Source organism: Ovis canadensis, chromosome 4 (assembly GCF_042477335.2).
Source record: "Ovis canadensis isolate MfBH-ARS-UI-01 breed Bighorn chromosome 4, ARS-UI_OviCan_v2, whole genome shotgun sequence".
Classification (NCBI taxonomy): Eukaryota; Metazoa; Chordata; class Mammalia; order Artiodactyla; family Bovidae; genus Ovis; species Ovis canadensis.
The window spans coordinates 39,638,702-39,655,697 of NC_091248.1; the positions used below are offsets into that span (position 1 = coordinate 39,638,702).

The 16,996-nt window shown below is 39.0% G+C and overlaps 1 protein-coding gene across 1 annotated transcript in view; it reads left to right on the forward strand.

The window, feature by feature from the left end:
* The first annotated feature begins 10,349 nt into the window (after nt 1-10,349).
* Nucleotides 10,350-16,996, forward strand: part of LRRC72 (leucine rich repeat containing 72) — a 60,292-nt gene continuing 53,645 nt past the window's right edge. Inside the window, exons 1-3 of the mRNA XM_069587635.1 lie at nt 10,350-10,425; nt 13,584-13,705; nt 15,530-15,684. Coding sequence (XP_069443736.1) covers nt 10,350-10,425; nt 13,584-13,705; nt 15,530-15,684 — 353 coding nt within the window. The remainder of the gene's footprint in view (nt 10,426-13,583; nt 13,706-15,529; nt 15,685-16,996) is intronic.

A 16,996-nucleotide genomic window follows, 5' to 3' on the forward strand; every position in this document is an offset into this window, starting at 1 on the left:
TTAATAATTGTATAGGAAAAAAATATGGCAGGAGGGAACAAAATAGCCATAGGGTGAGAAGTTAAGCTGTGGAAGCTATACTTTTTTTAGCAAAGAAACTGTCAAGTTTACCAATCCAATAATATTCTTAGTAAATTTTCCTGTCAAAGGACTTCTGACGGGGAATTCCTGAACTTTTAGAGAAAACAGAACCCCCAAATACCAAGGGATCATGTCAAAGAACAGAATAATTTTGATAGTAGAAGTCATTTTCACCGTGGGCCACACCAAGATAAACAGTTATGGGAGTGCACTTGTAATACTTTGAGTCATTAATTTGTAAACGACAAAGATCGGAAATAAGGGATTTTCTTCACCCCGAAGACATCCTACTTACTAAGGCCATAATACAAAATATAACAAAACTCAACAAAAGGAAATTGAAAAGGAATGTATGTAATCGTACCAAAGACAGGATGCATGGCATTTCCCACCAACTAACACTACAATAGGTAGCTGAATCAACTAGCTATACAATCTTACTTAGAAAATATAGAAAAGAATATTTAAAATAATGTCGTATAAAGGGCTTAGTTGACTTCCTTTGTCGAATGGTATTCACACTTTAGTGACAGTATTTAAAAAGTTTGTTAGTAAAGGTAGGAATGCAGTAGAATATTTTTAGACCACCTACATTTAGCATACATTAAATTATACAACACATTCCTTTTAGTAAATGCTCCTTTTATAACATTCATTCCTGTTACTAATAGAAACTGCAAACAGGATTATGATATTTAATTAATTCACAAAATGCAGCTGTACTTCAAGCTCTTGGCATCTGTCCAATATTTTTAATGTAAATTTTTAGAGAGAGAAAAAAGAGGAATTATTTCAATTTTTTCTTATTAGTTCTTAATTTAGGGGAGGAATGGGGCAAGGGAGATCAATAGAGGAAAACTCTGGGCAAGTGTTGCAGTAAAAATCAGAGTCAGTGTGGGCAGGAAGTAGATCCAAGAAATGCCATGTATGTATATGTGAAAACGCCATGACGTTATAAGATACACCTTCAGGATAATACTACCACATCAACAAACTTGGCCATACTCTTGATTTAAAGTAGAGAAATCTAATGCAAACCAGCTTAAACAGAAAGAAAACTGTATTGACCCACATAACCAAAATGCAGTGGAAACAGGCATAAAGTTAGCTAGCACCAAGAGCTCAAATGCCATTAGACATGATCTTCTCTTGCTCCGTATGTTAGTTTTTTTTTTTTTTTACGAGAATAAAGGCTTTTTATTTAATTATTTTTTGGACATGCTGCATGTGGAGCTTCCCTGAACCCATGCCCCTTGCCCTGGACCACCAGGGAAGTCTCCGTCTGTTAGTTTTATTTTCTTCTACTGTAGATCCACTTTCTATATAGGAAGAAGCATGGCTGATGGTGGTCTCTAGGCTCATACAATAACAGTTTAATGATAGTGAAAAGATCCTAGAGAAAGATTCTGATTGGCCTAACTAGTGTGATGGGTCAATAATTGTGGCTAGAGTTGTGAGGTCTGGATAAGCTTAAATCCCCACCTTTAGACCAAACACTATAAGCCAGGGAGGTAAGTCAGACAGACCCTATTCTAACTTAGTGGCTTTTAACCAAACCTCTCATTATAAGAGTAGGGTAGAAAAATGAATCGGAGAAGGCAATGGCACCCCACTCCAGTACTCTTGCCTGGGAAATCCCACGGACGGAGAAGCCTGGTGGGCTGCAGTCCATGGGTCACTAAGAGTCGGACACAGCTGAGCGACTTCACTTTCACTTTTCACTTTCACGCACTGGAGAAGGAAATGGCAACCCACTCCAGTGTTCTTGCCTGGAGAATCCCAGGGACAGGGGAGCCTGGTGGGCTGCCGTCTCTGGGGTCGCACAGGGTCAGACACGACTGAAGCGACTTAGCAGAGCAAAAAAATGAATACTGAAAAACAATACATGTGGGATGAATTCTAATTAGCATTAATTAGAGGAGTAGACATAGTCAGTAGGAAAAAATCATCAGATTATAATGACAACCTATAGAGTGGAAGAATGTACTGCAAGCCACATGTCTGACAAGGGTATAGTATTCAGAATATGCAAGAAACACAACAGCTGAAAAACAAACCAATCAAGAAGTGGGCAAAAGTCTTGAATACACATTTTTCCAAAGAAGATATACAAATGGCCAACAGGCACGTGAAAATGATGCTCAGCGTCATTAGTCATTGCTGTGCTGTGCTGCGCTCACTCACTCAGTCGTGTCTGACACATTGTGACCCCGTGGACTGTAGCCCACCAGGCTCCTCTGTCCATGGGATTTCCCAGGCAAGAGTGCTGGAGTGGAATGCCATTTCCTGCTCCAGGAGATCTTCCTGACCTTGAACCTATGTCTCTTAGGTCTCTTGCAGTGGCAGTCGGATTCTTTACCACTATGCCACGTGGGCATATTAAAATCATAATGAGTGTTGGTGAGTAGAAAATTCAAACCCATACGTTGCTGATAGAAGTGAGGTGGTGCAGCCACTGTAGAAACAGTTTGATGGCTCCTTACAAGTTAGTTTGGACCGTGGGAGGGAACAACCAGAGGCTGTGGGAGGCAGGCTTCGTAGGAATAAGAGGGTGGGGTGCCTTGGTTCCCACACAAGGATGTGATTAGATTGACTAAATCTGCGGGCTGGCAAGGAACTGAAATCTGCTGCTTGGGAGTAAGTAGCAATTGTACCTGGTCTGCTTGGTAAGGAGGACTGCTTGACCAGCAGACCTTTTCTGTGAGCACAGAGCAGAGAGGAGAATGTGCACTTAGGTCATTTGAGGGCTTCCTGGTTTCAGGTATTGAGGCAGCAAGTGGTATTAATTCCAGGTCTTATACTGCATAGATTTACCACAAGAAAAGAAATCCTCCTTTCCGCCTTAGTTACAATTATTCTGCTTAGCCTGTCTCAGATCATGTACCTACCCTTAATGCCAGGAGTTTAAAGATTATGATTATCAGCCTCACTGGGCCACAGGATTGGGAATGAAGCTGTGCTCCCAATGAAGAACATCTCTTTTCAAAAGATAGTGATCAAATGACAATGTGATTCCTAATCACTGTGTGTCCCTTCTCTCTGCTCCCCACTTCCTTTCTCTCTCTCTTTTTTCTGTTTCTTTTCCCTTTTTTCTTCTCTTTATCTCCTGCTCCTCACCTCCTCTCTGCACCTTCCCTTCCATTCTCTTTATCTCCCCCATTTTTTTTACTTCTTTGTTCTGTTCTTTCTCATTTGCTTCTCCTTATCCCCTCATCTGTTTTTAATTGTCCATGCCTGCGACAGCCCCCAACATCTATCACCTATATAGTGCCCCAGTGGCTCAGTGGTAAAGAATCTGCCTGCAATGCAGGAGACACAGGTTCGACCCCTGGGTCAGCAAGATCCCCCTAGAGGAGGTCATGGCAACCCACTCCAGTATTCTTGCCTGGAGAATTCTCATGGACAAGGAGCCTGGTGGGCTACAATCCATAGGATCGCAAAAAATCAGACACTACTGAAGCAACTTAGCACACAGGAATCTAGTGGCCTTCAGCTGGACTCCTGCTTCTTACTGCTTTAGTCAGATCTCTTAAGTAAAGGAAGAAGAATTGGGCAAAGCCAAAATTAACTGTTAGTCCACTTTTCCTATCCAAATTTACAGAAACTGGCCAAACTTCATGGAAAGTGTACCCTAATTGGGAAAATCAGTTTTCCTTTGTTATAATCTAAAATGAATTCATGAAGCAAAGGTCAGTTTCTGAAACTCTAGATGTACGTTCAATGCAAAATCTCTCAATGCCTTTGTACTTTTTATGAAAAAGGTTTTTCTTAACTACTTTCCAATACATAGTATCTCTAATTAAAATAATTATTGATCTTTTGTCTTTGTTTTGTGGGAAAAGGTGGTAATGAAAGCATTGCTAGTAAAATACCTAGCAGCTGAATAAAGGCTACAAAGAGTACACAGTCAATATGGTCAATAACACAGTTTGGAATTATTTACAAAGGTAATTGAAACACTTTACACTCTAAGCAAATAATAGTAGTGGTTTTAATGATCTACTTGAATGCCAGGTAATATCAAAGTAGAACCAACTACAATTAATGTGTTTAAAGCTGTAGATACCCATGAGATTGCTTCCTAACAACCATTTATTGGAGTGAATCTCATTTACATCCTCTAGTCCCTGGCAGAGCGTGCAGTTTATGGTAGGGACTCTGTCAGTTTCAGTGCCTGACTGGCTGAAGCAATGAATATATTGATAAAGGACATCAGATCATCTGATGTAGCTACCTCATGCAGTGAGAATGCACTTTCAATGGCTTGATAGCCCAGGTGTAGCCTGTGGTAACTCAGGCTTCTTGGAGCTAGTTTGGGAGTCTGCCACTTTGTAGACAAGAGCAACAAAGAAACTGTCTCCAAGAATCCCAGATGCCACTGCTAACACTGATCTTCTGCAGAAATAATCCAGGTCAAAAACGGAGATGACTTTGAAGCTGAGTCCGTATTCTGAAATATTTAAATTATGGGGGTGTGAAGAAGAAAATTCCACCAGGTTCTGATGCTTGAGTTAGAAAGAGTCACAAAGAAGCCTGTATGTTAACAGAGGTGAAACCCAGCTCCAACATAACACCTCAGACTTAAGAAAATAATAGTGCTTTCATTGTCCCACTACATTTTTTTAATATATAGCACATTTGAAAAAGTTTTCATGTAAGAAGATGAGAAAATATTTATTGACTTGGTAATAGTATTTATTCTGGCAGATGGTATTTTTTATATCAATACTCAATTTAGATTAAGTTGTAGTTTAATAACAACCCTCCAACTAAATCATTGTCTATTATAAAATTTAATGATTAAATTTATTTTTACATTTAAACATGAAGTTCCATGCAGATAACATTCCAAGAATATATCTGTCTTTCCAGACTTAATATTAATTTGAAATTGTCAGGATGGAAATTTCATCAAGTGTTTACAACATAAGGTGACAGGAGCAAGAATTCTTTTGAAAAAGACTGAATTTGATCATTGAAATGTATCTTTCTGGTCTTCTGAGATTTTAAATTGATATGGATATTGGTTTATTTCTTTTGATGTCTTTTGTCATTTAAAAAAATGTTTATGTATATATTTTTAATTGGCATATAATTGCTTTACAGTGTTATGTTAGTTTCTGCTGTGCAACTATATTGATATTTATATATAATGTGCATGTTATATATAATACATAATAATATACGTGTGTGTGCATGCTAGGTCACTTCAGTCATGTCCAACTCTGTGCGACCCTTTGGACTGTAGCCCACAAGGCTCCTCTGTCCATGGGATTCTCCAGGCAAGAATACTGAAGTGGGTTGCCATGCCCTCCTCCAGGGGATCTTCCTGATCCAAGGACTGAACCTGTGTCTCTTGCATCTCCTGCATTGGCAGGAGGTTTCTTTACCACTAGCACCACCTGGGAAACCCCAGTTATATACATACATGTTTATAATGACCTATTGCTGCATGGCAAATTACCTCAAAACTTTGCAGCTGAAACAGCAAACATTTATTATCTCCATTTCTGAGTGTCTGGAATCTGGGTGACTCTGGCTGAGCTTCTCAGGAGGCTGCCTGGCTGTGACCTCAAGGCTCCAGTCTGGGGGATCTACTGCCAAGCTGGCTCATGTCACCATTGCAGGCTTCAGGTCCGCTGTGGCTATTGCCCAGAGACATCAATACCTTGCTATACAGACCTCTGTATAGGTCAGCTCACAACAGGACGCTGGTTTACCTCAGAGTGGGCCAGAGAAAAAGGGAGAAGGTGCCCCAGACAGAAGTCACAGTCTTTTTGTAACCTGCCCTCAGAAGTGATAGCCTCCCTTCTGCCATATTCTGTTCATTCAGAGTGAGTCCAAAGTCCAGCCTGCACATGAGGGGAGAGGATTAATTACACAAGGATGTGAAAACCAGTAGGATCACTGGGGGGCATTGTAGAGTTTGCCTGCTATGTATGTGTGTGTGTTGGGGGGTGCGCACAGGGGTGTACATTTGTGTGAACATATACGTACATGCATGCACACACATGCATTTACATGTGTATGCATACATATGCTGGGTTTCCCAGGTACTGTTAGTGGTAGAGAACCTGCCTGCCAATGCAGGAAATGTAAGACACAGGTTCAGCCCCTGGCTCTGGATGATCCCCTGGGGGAGGGCACGGCAACCCACTCCAGTGTTCTTTCCTAGAGGGTCCGACAGACAGAGGAGCCTGGCAGGCTGCAGTCCATAGGATCACACACAGTTGGACATGACTGAAATGACTTAGCATGCACACACACACATATATACACACACATATATATACATGTATATAGAGCCACACATTTGTATAGAGAGAGACTTTATGCTTGATTGCTACATCATATGTGTGATAAAATGCAACATTCCTTTTTATATTCATCTATTTATTATTAATTGAAAGATAATTGCTTTACAATACTGGGTTTCTGCCATACATCAACATGAATCAGTCGAAAGTATACATATGTCCCTTCCCTCTTGAACCTCCCTCCCACCTTTCCACCCCATCCCACCACTATAGGTTGTCACAGAGCCTCAGTTTGAGTTCCCTGAGTCATACAGCAAATTACCACTGGCTATCTATTTAACATATGGTAATGTATATGTTTGCATGCTTCTCTCTCTGTTCATCTCACCATCTCCTTCCCTCCCTGCTGCCTTGTCCCTAAATCTGTTCTCTGTGGAAACGCAGCATTCTTAATAGCATTAACAAGACTTCTCTGCCAGCTTAAGATAAACGTCTATCAATAGCTCATCAAGTCAAAACTGAGCAAAGCAAGAGAAGGGTTAGTAATTTTGATGACATTACACAGTAAAGTGCTATAATGAAAATTAATATTTGTGAGTTGTATGAATTCCACCCAGTACCACCTCTAATTTCAGGCAAGGGGGCTTCTGCCCTAGGCTCCCTGATTTAGAGGACACTGCTCAGATCTTCTACTGGACTCATGCCCCACCACTCTCATGCACCCCACCGAGGGACAAGTGGATGAACCCACCTGGAGTTCTTGCCCCCTCTACGACCGTAATGGACATGTGATGCCCTAGGTGTAAAGGATAGTGAAAAGGTAGCTATAGAAGGGGATGGGCAGAACTTAGATAAGTTCTTGGGAGAAGATGTGAAATCACACTGAAGCAAATTCAGGTTTGGAACTGAAAATTATATCATTTGATTAAGCTGGGATTCAGTCTGGAGGTTTCTAGCTTTTCCAGACAATATAGTATGTTTCCAAACTTGAGTCACTTCTTATTCCTATACAGGAAGGAATTTTGAGGGTTGTCTGTGAATTCTGAGAGAAAACAGGTATGTATAGATGAAGTGGAAATGGCTGGATCACTTAGAGCATCAAGTGATAGCATTCTGGGCATGGACCTTGGATGTCAGTGAAGGGGTGCTTTTGGAGATAGATTCAGAAATGACATTTATTCAAAGTCTGGAGGCAACAGGCATTAGCCTGGGAGAAGAGAGCAAAGAAGACAGCTTTGATCTTCACAGGGGGTTCTGTGGTAAAGAATGGCATCATATATCATAAAAAGGTATACATATAAGAATGCAATTTGATAGCAAATGATATATTACTTATTCTATGGTCATTGTATACAGTAGGAATGGGTGGTAATTATTCAAGACAAATTGGGAAGATAATTTTTTAAAAAATTATGTAGCTTTCATGACGGCCATTACATGCATAATTTTTTTCATACACACTTTTTACTAGCAAATTATTCTTGAGAAACAATTACATGTCAACATCTCAATGAGAACCTTTTATTCTGTGAACCATACATTCTACCTGTCTCGGAGAGTGTAGTGGATTTTTTGAAGTAAACTTTCAGCTTTTTACTTTTTCTTTTTTAAATTTTACTTATTATTTTACTGTTGAAGAAACTGAGGCTCACAGCCATTGAGTGACTAGAAGGTGGCCAACAGATAGTTAATTTCAGAACTGAGACTAAACCGCACATGCCCTGACTTGGAACACAAGGCTTTTTTTTCTTATCCAAATCCACATACATGATATGGTGGAGCTTTCAAACTGGGATATGCATAGCCCTGCAGGCAATGGCAGCGTGCCAGGGAGGCACAGCCACAGGATAAACACAGGGTGTCTTGCTTCAGTGTAAATATTACTCAAAGATTTGAGGCGGGTTAGGGGGAACCACTTCATTTTTATATTAAAACAAAATTGATTATAAAGGAGAATGTACATTTTACATGAATTTTTAACATTTCAGGCTGAATTCCTCAGGCTATAATCCCATCAAATGGAGGTAAAAGTTCTCTCTGTTCATTTGGCTAGGGGTACCTCTTCTGTAGACCACCAGTGTGTGAAGACATCTAGGAAGAACCTTTTATCCAAGAAGTGCCTTCACTAATCCCCATCTTTCACATATCATTTTAAACTTGCATTATTTTAGTCCTTGCAATCAGTTAAATGGTAAAATTTTCTTGAAGAGGGAACATACAAAGACCTCTTAATAGATGAGTCTCTCAGTTCCTTTCCTAAGAACAGAGCTATCTGTTTAAAATTTATTTCCTTCTCTGAATCAGTGTAAAGTGAAGAGATTTCAAAATAAAATATTTAAATGTGATTTTAGTAGAAATTAACTGGTTAGTAGTTTACTTCTATAAGATGCTCTCTAAAAGTAAATAGCCTATGGTTGTAAACCTCACATTTGTGTAATGTACAAAACTGACCAAGGAATATGCATTTCCATTTTTCTATGTAGCATATTAATAAATGATATCTGGAAAGTTGTAATACATATTAACAACAAAGATGGGAGACAAGATGCTAGTAAATTATTTTATACCTTTTCTCAGTGGACCATTCCTCTCATCTGATTTTTATTCCTGGGTTAAAAACTATTTAAACAATGGTTCTTAGATGGTTACTTTCCCCATGGTACCTAGAAGAACTTTTATCCACCCACCTCAACAGGCTCAGGTACTTATGAAAAGTATTTATACTCAAATATTTATAAAAAGTTCTAGAAATAATGTGTTTTGACTTCTTCACTGAGATCTTTTTTTTTTAATGCTCTAGTCCAATACCAACACTTTTTAATGCAAGCAGCTTGATCCATTTCAAAAAATTACATTTAATTCCTAGATTTCAAGTTCAAATTTGGTGCCAAGAAACCAACCTATTCAATTGAATCAATTTTTATTTTTATTAAATGCAATGTGTTAGGTCCTGGCCAGAAAAAACAAACAAACAAACAAGCAAACCTCCAGCCTCCAAAGTTTCCCAAGCTAGAGGAGAACCAAATTCATATAAATAAAATCATAAAGTCTTCAAGATTGGATGAGACTGGCCAGATAGTGGCTCAGCTTAACAACATAAATCCTAATGCAATAATTCTTTTCAGAAAATAAAAATTAATGCAAAATTTACATGATGAACAAAAATGTCAAAATTTAAAATAAAGACAGTCTCACTAGTATTGATTCCGCCCTTCCCACCCCCCCCCTCGCCCCCGTTTTTTGCGTTAAGCTCCGGGAGGACTCCATCAGGCATCGCTTCACGCCTACCCTCCACAGGGGGCTGGTGGTTTCCATACACATCTACTTTTCAGAAACCTAAATTTTCAGATCTCAGTAGAGTTATTATTGCTGGGTGACTTCAGTGGGCCCCTCTGATACACTCGTGGCCTCTGGTCTCCACCCGATCGCCATCCCTCCTACATCCGCGGTATGCAGCACCCGGCGCAGGAGAAACGCTGGAGACCCGCGGTATACGACGAAGTGGCTGTTGCAGGGCCGCAAGCGCAAACGTCACAGAAGTCCGGATTTGGCTTCACATCTTCCCTACTTCGGATTGGCTTTTAGTCCACAGGGTGGTGGTAACTCTTGGTAACCGCCAGAACAGTCAGCCGCAGGCCAGGCTGGGTCGATCACAGGTGCTGCTGAGTGCCCGGGTGTCCTGATGGCCAGGGACCCCAGTCATCTGCCGCGTGCCTGCCGACACCCAGCAATCCCAGTGAGGGCCGCGGAAGCTGCCCTGGAAATCAGCTGTACGGTGAGCATCTCCCTCGTTCCCAGACCATGGAGCGTTTCGGGGTATCCTGACAGATGCTCCAGTCCGCTAAAGCCACCCCGGGGTCCAGGGCGAAGGGATAACGCCATCACAGTCCCCAGCCAAACCTTCCACTGGGGCTAGAAGCCTGTAATCTCCTGACTGGGGTTTGGGGACTGCCCCGATCCACACTACTTACACTGACCCTTGCCCATTTAATATCTCGTGCATATATAATTATGGCAGTGTATAGAGACAAACAGGACCTCCCAGGTGGCGCTAGTGATAAAGAACCCTCCTGCCAATTCAGGAAAGGTGAGAGACACGGTTCGATCCCTGAGTCAGGAAGATCCCCTGGAGAAGGGAATGGCAACCCACTCCAGTATTGTTGCCTAGAGAATCTCATGGACAGAGGAGCCTGGTGGGCTACAGTCTATAGAATGGAGGAAGAGTCAGACAGGACTGAAGCACCTAAGCATGCCTGCTGGCACACAGAGATTAACAACACCATAAATTTGAAATCTTGACCTTCCAACAGATATATATGTGTGTGTGTGTGTATACACCCATGTAGAGCCCTGAAATGTTGTTTCCCTAAAGTGCAGATTGACACACTGGGGAGGAAAAGTTCTTTGAGGGAAAATACAAGCAGAGTTGAGGACAATTTAGATAATGACTAAAAAAATCCTTGAGTGGGAAATGAAAAAAAGCCACAATTGTTTGGTGCCATTTAGGACCTAACAAGGTGTTCTAGAGTTCTCACACTTTTCTAGAAAGGCTTGGAGCTATGGTAATTAATCAAGGCTGAACATTCTGTAATAAATTGGAAACTTGACACTAAATCCTAACTAACTCGTGGCACATGTATATTGCATGAAGGTATAGGAATGTATCATTATAGTAGATAAATCATCAAAGTGAGGATATTTTCTTCTATAGATCTTAATAAAGTCTTCATTCTTCTAGGATGTAGTAGTCCCACAATTTTCAAACATTTTATTCTATTTTATCTAGATCCCAAGGTATCTGCAGTGGAAGTAGCTGCTTTTTTCTTCTCTGTGCTAAAATGATCTACATCTAAGTTTTCTGTTGGGTTGTTTTTATTTTCCTGTTTCATCAGTCAGTTAACTTGAAAGCTAACATTTCCCCCTTATCAGATTCCTGAAATTGCTCTGCAAATTGGATACCTTTTCTGTGTGATATTCTCTACCATGCTACACAATTTTGCAGATTCAAATTCTACCTTCTTGAAACCCGCCCTCCCTGCTCCCATTGTTTTTGCTTCTCTTCATAACTTTATAACAATCCCTCATGTATCTTCTTATGCAGCTTGGCTCTCTCCTCCTCCTTCCGAATGTAGACACTTCAGGATGATCTTCCCTGGGTCCCACTCTCTTCTCTGTGCTGGCTGATGACCAGGCTGGACATACCTATCCTGACACTATGGCGAGATTCGCTCTCCCACTTGCAACTTTCTGGCGGTCGCCTTGACCTCTTCCACCAGTGCTTCAGTTTCACCCTTTCTCAACTGCATGCATCTTCCCTCCCAGTCACCTTTCTCATCATCATGTCATCACATCAGTATCGTCACCGGTGGCTTCCCTTGCCCTCATTCTCTGCCTCCAGTTACTTGCCAGTTCTCATCAGTTCTCTCTGTATCTCACATGTCATACCTGTTCACTGCTTATTCCCACTTGCTTCTGTCCCTGGGGCAGGCTTATCAGATCTTGACTTGATTTTCCAGCGGCAGCCTTGCTTCCTGTCTGCAGTTCCATCTGCACCCTAGGCCATGAGATATGGTATGCTTTGTCACATCTTTTCTCCTGGGTAAAAATCCTATACTACTTCTCTGCAAACGTCCCAGAGTTGAGTCCATTGATGAATTACCCAGTTGTTATTAAGTCCATGCTTTTACAGCCCAACAAAGCAAGGGAACCAAAAGAGAAGGAGGAAAAATGATTTTAAAATAACTTGATATTGGATATTACTTAAAAGCATTGATATTGTTGTCATGTGAAAAATCAGAACTTTATTGGACTTCCTTATACTGATTTCACCATGCTGTTAGTATATATATTTATTATATATATATTTAATTTATATATACAAAATTAAATTTTAGATTACATAAAATACGTGATTTTGAGTTCTTGACCCATTAAAGTTTTCTTTGAGCAGTAGATACATACTTCTGAGCCTAAATTTCAAAGTGAGCACAAGTATATGACCCCAATTCACCTTTTAAAATGAATCCCTCACAGTTGCTTGCTGTATTCCTTTTTCCTGCCGCCAAAGACTGTACAGCCCTAATGCCTTGTACGTTCTTCCCCTGCTTTTCCTCCTCTATGTTCTTACTTCCCTGTGACTACAACACTCATCCATCAAAATCTTTGGCTAAATTTTCCTCATTGTTCAGACTGAGCCCCGCTGTCAGTCTTGCCCTAAAATCCTCTCAAAGTTCCCAAAGTTGACAGTACTTTCTTATTCCTCTGAATTCACTAGAGTGGTATTTTTCTTTTCCCAAAGTGCTTAACATTTGCAACCTTCTTTTGCAACATTGTGTATCCTTCCTTCTCTTATTCAAAGTTCACTTATAGGGAACAGACATCTTACCTGATTCATTGCTACCTTTACTAGCTAGCCATAGACTAAAATGGTCGGCCTGAACCACAGTAGTTTGTGGCTCAATAAATAGCTGAATGATTTGTTTGGACAAACTTTCGTAGAAATGTTCATGTAAAAGTATGCTGTTGTGTGCAGCTATTGTAAAAAATAGTATGGCAATTCCTCAAAAAATTAAACATACAGTTATCATGTTATCCAGCAATTCTACTTCTGAGTATTAATATATACTCAAATGAAGTATAAACAGGATTTCAGATATTTGTACACCCATATTCATAGCACCATTATTCACAAAAGCCAAAACGTGGAAGCAACCCAAGTGTCCACTGATAGCTAAATGGAAAAACCAGATGTGGTATACACATACAATGGAATATTATTCAGCCTTAAAAGGAAGGAAATCTTGACATACACTACAACTAGATGATTCTTGAAGACACTATGCTAAGTAAAATAAGCCAGTCACAAAAAGGCAAATGCTGCATGCTTCCATTTATATAAGGTACTTAGAGTCGTCAAATTTATGGAGACCGATAGTAGAAGGGTGAGTGTCAGGAACAGGGGAGAGAGGGAAAGAAATGAAGAGGTAGTGTACAGTGGATACAGAAGTTCATTTGAGATAGATGAAAAACTTCTGAAAATGAATGGTAGTGATGGCTGCACAGCAATGTGAACGCACTTAATACCACAAAAATGTACAGTTACAATAGTAAATTCGACAGTGTGTATATATTACCACACTTTTAAAAAACAGTTCAGGGAAAGAATTCTTGTGTCTCTTTAGATGAAAGGAATATGCTGCTAGTGAAGTTGTTTGTTGATTGAGAACTGGAACTGTTCCACCACAGATTCACTGAAACTTGAAACTTCTTGGCGCATTTTCGAGTTCTTTGGCATTTTGACACTTTCTTGTTACCAGATTCATATGAAAGTTTTGCTTGGAAGGAAGTATGCCATGATAAAGAGCTGTGTAAATGAATAATTAATTAAATCAGTGATTTACATATTGTGAGTTTCAATTTCCCTTTTTCATTTTTTTATTTTCAAAATTTAAGTCCTGAAATATTCATTGCATGGGTAAAATGTTCAGAATGTATATTAATTTCTGATTACTAAATCAATATCATAAAATAGTCAAACATTATTGAAAAATGAATTTCCTAAAAAGTGACAGTCCCTTATAATCTCAAGTAATAACTTGTTAATGGTTTGGAGTGTGTGCATTTTGTGTGCATATCAATGTTGTTAGTAACAAAAATATTGTTACATATATAAATAGTATACTGCATGGCATTTTTACGCAAAAACATAGTTTGGATATATTTTTTAGGTCTAGATATCCATCTCTATCTGTTTTTAAGCTACTGCATATGTCCTACTGTGACGTTACATCTTACTATAACCCCTATTCCAATTAATTGGGCATATTTCACAGCTACAGACAATGTATGTATAAGATGAGCAATGATATTCACATTTTGCTTGTGTGTGTATGTACTGATGTATTTCTGAGTGTTAGATGTGAAACTGTGGGATTAAGTTAGAAGCCAGCTTGCAATTTGAATAGGTAGCTGCAAAATTTTAATTATACTTTGACTAAGCCTTAACATTCAAAACACTTTGGCAAAACTGAGATTGACTGTGTATAGTACAAGCTGATGGTTTCGATGTTTAAATTAAAATACCCAGATGTGGATGTCTAATGGGTTTTTCCAAACTCCAAATTCAGCTCATTTATCATGGTCACAAAATACCCTAATGGAAATGCCTACACCTGAACCAATAAATTCTCCAAGCCCCAAGATCCAACTTGTGTAACAGGGTCACAAAGAAAGTTTGGGGTATAAATTAGCAGCTGTTCTCCATCCCTGGGGTGTCTGTCTTCCTCACTTCTAGATACTTGTTCATCCCATTAAATCTAACTTTTTAATGTCCCCTGCTAAGTAACAAAACCAATGTCAAAAATCCATAAATCACTTACTGACATTATAACCTCACCACCCACAACAAATTCAGGTTGAAATTTCTGAAATTTGGTGATTGCTTTGACCCTGATAATTACAGTGTTTGTCAGATTCCAGAAGTGCAATGATTATACTTTCCACTTCTGCTGTGTCTTGTTAGCTTTACTCCTTCATTGACAAATTATAGACGGTCTTTAATTTTTCCATATCATCTTAAGCTATATGGCCTATAAATGTTATTTTGTAATTTAGTAAAGGACCTTAAGAAGAAAAAGCAAAGCAGTTAAATAGCTGTTGTTGGATATGTATTTTCAAACAAAAAACCTATGGGAATAAAAATTGCTTCTTCTCCACCAAAAATTCCCATGGTCCAAATATATTAGTAACTCTTGAAACATGCATGAAGACACTATTTCTTTGCAGAGGAAAAAAAATAACATTGATACACTCATTCATTCGTTTGTCTGAAATTTATTGAGAAGTTATAGGGTACATTATACTCTTCTCCCTCCATCTCCAACCTTGACACTGTCTTCTGTAAAAATGGAAAACCTACCAAATATCAGTCCTTCATGCTTAAAGGAATATTTATAGATATTTTAAGACCAAATTACTCTTCCTCATGGAGAATAAAAGGCTTGTTTTTGGTATATAAGTACACATGAACATTTTTTTTTCTTGATTAAAATTTATTTACACATCTGTGCCCAGGATCAAGGATAATGAAATTCAACCACAAAAATGATTAAGTAATGTTGAATTGTAGTGTTGGAATTTATCAGTTTAGAGTAGTTGCCTCCATATTCACCTTTCTTTTGATCTTTTTGTAGACATTATTGTTATTGACTGCAAATGTCTCAGTATTTTTGCTCAGTGGAATGTGGCTTGACAGATTAATTATATGTTATCAGGCAATTGAAGAGCAGCTAAAGATATGTGGCCACAAGAGGGATGCTGATGTCTTTGAGCTGTTTCTTTCTCAAAAGTAAGTGTACTTTATGTAAGAAAGAGAAGAGCATCACGTTATGTTTCATAGATTCAAATGTTCTCTTCCATTGGTTTCCCCTTGTGTGGACTGGCAAGTAGCCCATGCTTGTTGGCATTCACAGTCTCTATTGGAGAGGCAGGATCCTGAAATGGATAAAAACAAAGATTATGGAGTCAGGCTGAGTTTGAATCCCAGTTCTGTCTCTTCCAACTGGATGATCCTGGGCATGTCATAAACCTATTAGGGTTGTCAGTTGAGCCAATATAAATATAGAATACCAGTTACATGTGCATTTCAGAGAAACAAATGAATATAAGTTTTTTAGCATAAATATGTCCCACATCACATTGGGACATTTGTTGTTTCTCTGAAATGCACATGTAACTGTGGATCCTGTATTTTATTTAGCAAACCTATTGCCTACATATAACAGTACTATCTGCTTCACAGGGTCATTGTGAAGATTAAGTGAATTAGTTGAGAGTAGGGAAGGGTCTGGTACACAGTAATCAATCAACATTAGTGCAGTTAATATTCCTACTGTGATTAAAAGATATCAACTCATTATACCACTGTACTAAAATAATAGCCCCTATTATACTATAACCACCAGCCAATAACCTTCATACTAACTTTACTGGTAAGTAGAAAAACTTCTGCCTTATGTTACAATTTCCTTTCGTTCCACTCTGACTTCTCAACGTGGCAGGCAGCAAAGTGAGTCCTTCTTCTTCAGAGCAAATCACAGTGCCTGAGGCAGAGCCCAGGTGGAAGACAGAGTATGTATTCAATTGGATGCTGACAGCATAGGTTTTACTAGTGCACCGGTGATGCCTATGTAGAAAAGAGGCTTAGCATATTTCTACTTGCACTTAATATTCAGAACTTAGCTACTTTTTAAAGAAAACATCCTACTTTATCAATGAAGTTAATCACTTTTTCTCTGGTGATTTGAGGAAATCCTTTATTAATAAACATATTTCTTTTGTTAAATATTAATATGTTTTAGTTCATTAGTGCCGGGAATAATAGTTATCTTTGTAATGACCCTGAATCTCTTGGTGGTAAGAGAATAAATAGCTAGCAAATTTAAGATTTTTAAAAATAAACTTTTTAGAATGGAGCAAGTATGATAGGCAGTTCTGACAAACTCAAGGTCATGCTTTGATCTTCTCTATAGACCAGTTTGTTTTACAATAACAACAAATATTTTTTTGTCTTCAAAAGATTGTATCTCTAAGCCTTTCATGATTTTAACAACTGTACGCTAATGATCATTAGGATAAGTAGATAACAATAAGAAAAGCTT